This window comes from Montipora foliosa, chromosome 11 (genome assembly GCF_036669935.1).
Source record: "Montipora foliosa isolate CH-2021 chromosome 11, ASM3666993v2, whole genome shotgun sequence".
Classification (NCBI taxonomy): domain Eukaryota; kingdom Metazoa; phylum Cnidaria; class Anthozoa; order Scleractinia; family Acroporidae; genus Montipora; species Montipora foliosa.
The window spans coordinates 36,967,295-36,972,294 of NC_090879.1; the positions used below are offsets into that span (position 1 = coordinate 36,967,295).

General features: G+C 38.1%; 1 protein-coding gene across 1 annotated transcript in view; it reads right to left on the reverse strand.

Moving 5' to 3' along the window:
* The window catches only part of LOC137977466 (uncharacterized), a 19,041-nt gene extending 14,108 nt beyond the window's left edge, over positions 1–4,933 (reverse strand). The window contains exon 1 of the mRNA XM_068824692.1: positions 4,865–4,933. Within this exon, the coding sequence (XP_068680793.1) occupies positions 4,865–4,900 (36 nt within the window). The 5' untranslated portion in view covers positions 4,901–4,933. The remainder of the gene's footprint in view (positions 1–4,864) is intronic.
* Positions 4,934–5,000: the final 67 nt, after the last annotated feature.

A 5,000-nucleotide genomic window follows, 5' to 3' on the forward strand; every position in this document is an offset into this window, starting at 1 on the left:
CACTAAATACTTATAATAGATTTTCTATTCAATCAAACGAGGCAGCAAAAATCAGTCAGAGCAAATGTAAACAAGACAAAACATTGAATATGCGACAAAGAAATATTCGACAAGCGTACCTTTTTCACTTTTTTCCTTCAGCGTCAGCCGTCTTTGATGCTTCAGCAAACGTATTTGTTTGCTTTCACACGCGGAAGCATTTAATTTAGAATAAGCCGACGAAACTTTCAGACGTTGCTCAATACATGTAGGCTTTTTAATATCAACAATTACCGCTGTTGGGGTGTACTCTTTCGATGGGGATGAAACTAGACACACGTCTAGACTTGAGAACACATATCAAAATTTAAAAAACTGAAGCTTACATTGGAAAATTAAAATTTACAGAAAAGTTGGCTAGTAAAAATAAAACTTGGATGGATTCCACAAACATGAAATTCTGACTGCTATATTGTCTGCTCGGGTCTGTCATTTTACCAAGGAGGACTTCAAGCGGGATCTTCAGGTACATGTATATGAATATTGGTCTCTGTGACATTTCATACAGAAATCTCAGTCAACTAGTCCAAAATATCATTATACTGGAGCGAGAAAACTGAATCAAGCCATATATAGACCACTTTGACTCTTTATATGCGCTAATAAACGTAACTTGAAATGTGGTTAAATTTTTTTGGCAGTATAGGTACAGGTACATGTATATGAATATTGGCCTCCGTGACATTTCATCCAGAAATCTCAGTCAACTAGTCCAAAATATCATTATACTGGAGCGAGAAAACTGAATCAAGCCATATATAGACCACTTTGACTGTTATGCGCTAACTTGAAATGTGGTTAAATTTTTTTGGCAGTATAGCAATGACTGAAATGATTTACTCTTACCATTTGATGGAAATATATAAATCGATCGTTTGTTTTGAAGTTGTAACAGGGACCTCGTAGAAAGCCACAGTGGACAGATTAAACTTGATTTCCAGGCATTTATTTCAAAGCAATGAGCGCAGGATAGCACTGTAAGCTCTCTTTTGCTTTGTAAAACTCCTGCATATAAGTCACATATAAACCCAATATCAACAGAGTTTAGCCTCTGGATTAATATTCAAGTCTACAAAGCATTGCTCTCCTCGCCTGTATTTTCTTCTTTACATCAAGTACTTTTAGTCAACCGGAGAAATCCTTGACTATTGCTACATCATAGTGTCATTTGCATACACAAAAATAAAGATGGCCAATTTGAATTTAAATTTGCCTATTTTTGAAGCTTTATTTTTGGCTATTTAAACAAATTTAGTTCAAATGAATGGTAAAGTATGACAGTACAGGTAAAGAACTTTCGATTCAGAGAAACGTTTTCTAGACTGTACTTTCTCTTTAATATTCCAGTACGATTACAGCTTTCATGATCTTTCTTTGAGACATGCATTTGGATATGGCTGGTCAACCATTCACTTGAGTCTCGATACAGTGAGAGCAAATAAGTGAACAATTGACCAGCCGTGTCAAGATTCGTTGTAAGAGAGCCTCCAAGGATTTTGAATATTTGAATATTCATCACTGTTTCTCAGCAACGGATACTTGCTGGACCTTGAAAGTTGGCCAAAGAGAAGTAAATTTATCTGTGTGGCCATCACCAGAGTTTGAGCACGACTGATGCAAGAGAAATTTGATTTTATTGACCTGTATTGGTGAGATGTGGGGTAAGCTAGAAATTACTTTCCAACCTTTTCTTTAATTATGCATGAGTGACAACCCGGGAAGCTGAGAAGTCGCTTAACTCACGTTAAATCAGGCAAATAACCGCACAGAGAGCGAGAAAGTCACCAGGACCATGGCTTTTTTATTGAGAACATTTTAAAATAAAAAAATTATCTTTTGAGTGTTTGTTATCAGGATTCCTTTACAAATCCTTATAATTTTTGGCTCCGAGCCTGGGGCCGCCTGTAATAACGATTGTTAAGAGAATTTGATGACGGAGCGATTTGCGTAGAATGGCTCAGAAATGATTCAACAGATTGACGACAGGGGAGAAATAATCCCTCGAGTTTGGACTCGAGTTCGAGTTCGAGTTGAAGATCGAGTTAGACTTCGAGTTAGACTTCGAGTTGGATTTCGAGTTGGTTTTCGAGTTGAAGATCGAGTTAGACTTCCATTTGAAATAAATTGACAAGTGGTGAAGGGGAAGATAGGCAAAGACCAAACAAACCAAATAAGCTAATTGAGTTCAGGCGGTTAAACTAAAAGCAGAGAAAGGTTTCCTCTCAGCCCTAACTTGATTTAACCACCGCCGCCTTGAAAAACAAAAGACTAGGCTTCGCAAGAAGAAAGGAAAAACTGTCCAAAAGGGGACTCCTAAGAGAGGGTCCAATACAAGCAAATTACAAAACCAACCGCTGTCGGTGGATATCAGTGTTAAAAGCCTAGTAGCTCTTCTAGGAATGGATTCTGAGAAGGTGCCAACACTATTGTCAACATTAAAAGCAGCTGTAAGCAATAAAAACGTTGAAAAGTACACGTCTTTTCACTGAGTCATGTGATAACACTACCCACAAAGAAAGCACAAAGAAGGGAAAATATAAACTGACAAAGAAACAAATGAAAACAAAAAAGCGCAATGAACGCAGAAAAGTATCAAACAATTCCCTTACAAACAACAATGGGAATTTTATAAAAAACCTCTCTGAGGAGGTTTTAACTGACACCCAAATTAGCTTATTGACGAAGGACCTAAAATTTATACCCACTGCCACAGTAAAGAAAAATAAAATAAAGCGCCAGCTCTTACAGGACTATAAAGCCTTCGCAAGAAGAATGCGCTTAAAATACACTTTTCATGTGCAAAACAAATCAATCCATCCCTTCTATGTAAAATCGAATTGGGAACCGCCAGTTCAACCATCAGTAACATTAGAACCCTACCTGGAAGAGGTCAAACTTCAAATTGTGAACGCTTTGAAACAAAACAAAGATCTAAATTTTAAAAAGGTGGACAAGGGAACCACACTTGTCGTCATGAATAAAAATGATAAAATACAAGAGGGCCAAGTCCAAATCAATGACCTAAATAACTACAAGCCTCTTGACAAACCCATAGTGAAAGAAACACATACGAAAGTGTCACGCTTGATCTCAGAATTAAGCCATAACAGCTATATCGATGACATGACTAAAAAATGGTTGTAAACACCATATCCACCACGAATACCTGAATTCTATACCCTCAGTAAAATCCACAAACCTACTCTTGTAGGGAGACCAATAATCTCTGGTTGTAACGGGCCCACAGAAAGAATATCAGCATTTGTTGACACATTACTTAGAGTATTTCCACATCACAAACGTCTTATCTTAAAGACTCCACAGCTTTTATCAACTTCATTGAAAAGACGAAGATGGGAAAACGAACTTTCCTTGTAAAGGTAAAGGTAAAGGTAAAGGTACACCTTATTTAACATCGGAAGTTCCTTTACTCTCTAAAGAGTACTCTCCCAGGAAGCCGACGGTGCGCTCATTTTACCCCCCTCTTTTCCATCAGTGCTCCGTTTTAAGGGTATTTAAAGCTACTTAGGCTACACTGAAAGGAAAGAAGTCGAAACAAGGATGTGAGATCCGGGAATAGAACTCAGGACCTTAAGCACGAAGGCCGCAGTGGATATGGTGTTTACAACCATTTTTTAGTCATGTTATCGATGTAGTTGTTACGGCTTAACGATGGATGTCACAAGTCTATATACAAATATACCGCAAGAAGAGGGAATCACTACAGTATGCAATGCGTATGAAAACTTTCACAAAAATAACCCTCCAATTCCCACTAACTATATCAAAGAAATGCTAAGACTCGTACTTAAAGAGAACTCTTTCCAATTCAACAGAAAGAACTATCTTCAAATTCACAGTACTGCTATGGGTACTAAAATGGCCGTTGCTTTCGCAAATATCTTTATGGCCGACATCGAGACAAAAAATCTTAGCAAAAGCGTCATAAAGCCACTGATTTGGAAACGATACATTGACGACATTTTTTCGTTGTGGGATGTCAGCAAACCGGATGTAGACAAGTTCATCACACAAGCAAACCTTCACCACCCTACAATAAAATTTACGGCTGAGATCTCGAACAATGAAGCCACATTTCTAGACACAACTCTTCAAAAACAACTTTTGAAGAGAACATTTACAAATTTAAATCACGTCTCCTTGCTAGAGGTTATCCGAAACGTCTGACTCGATCTTCAACTCGAAGTCCAACTCGAAGTCTAACTCGAAATCGAATGCAAACTCGATGGTTCGGGATTCCCTGACGCCTGCAATAGTAAACTCCTTAGTGGTCTAAACAAAGATAGCATTGAATAAATCGAAGCGGGCACGAAGTATTTTCAAAATCCTACCCGGATGTAGAATATCTAGCTAGACACCGCCATTTGAAAAATTCATACCTTCATTTAAAAACCAAAAAGTTTAGAAAAATGAGATGACATCTAACATCGTATGGATAACGTCTCCGGATATCTTGCCGAATTTGAATGACATTTGATCTCATTCCTCATAAATAATTGCATTGACCATAACAACTCCCTAAAATCTCCACTTGCATATTGGGATGTATCTACAAGTCTCCTTTAGAGCAAGTAGGTTTCTGAAAAGTGGGGAAAACCGAAGTTCCCAGAAAAATACCAGTCGGAGCAGAGCAGAGAACAAACTAACTTGTAAAGCCAAGGCCGGTTAAGCGCTTCGACACTGCACCGCCTCAGAAAACAAGTAAATGTCACAGGCTCTAGACGTACTTCGACTACATAAGAAGATGTTAGCTAAAATCTACACCCATACTATGCGCTGCTAACTAAGCCGATTACAATCTCACCTTCACTTCTCGATTATCGCAAATAAAATTCGCCATGAGAATCACTCATGTGTCTCCGCTTGTCTTTTCTTGTACCTCTCCATGTACGGATCGCTTTTCCAGACCATATTTGGCACAAGGATGAGTCAATTCGTTA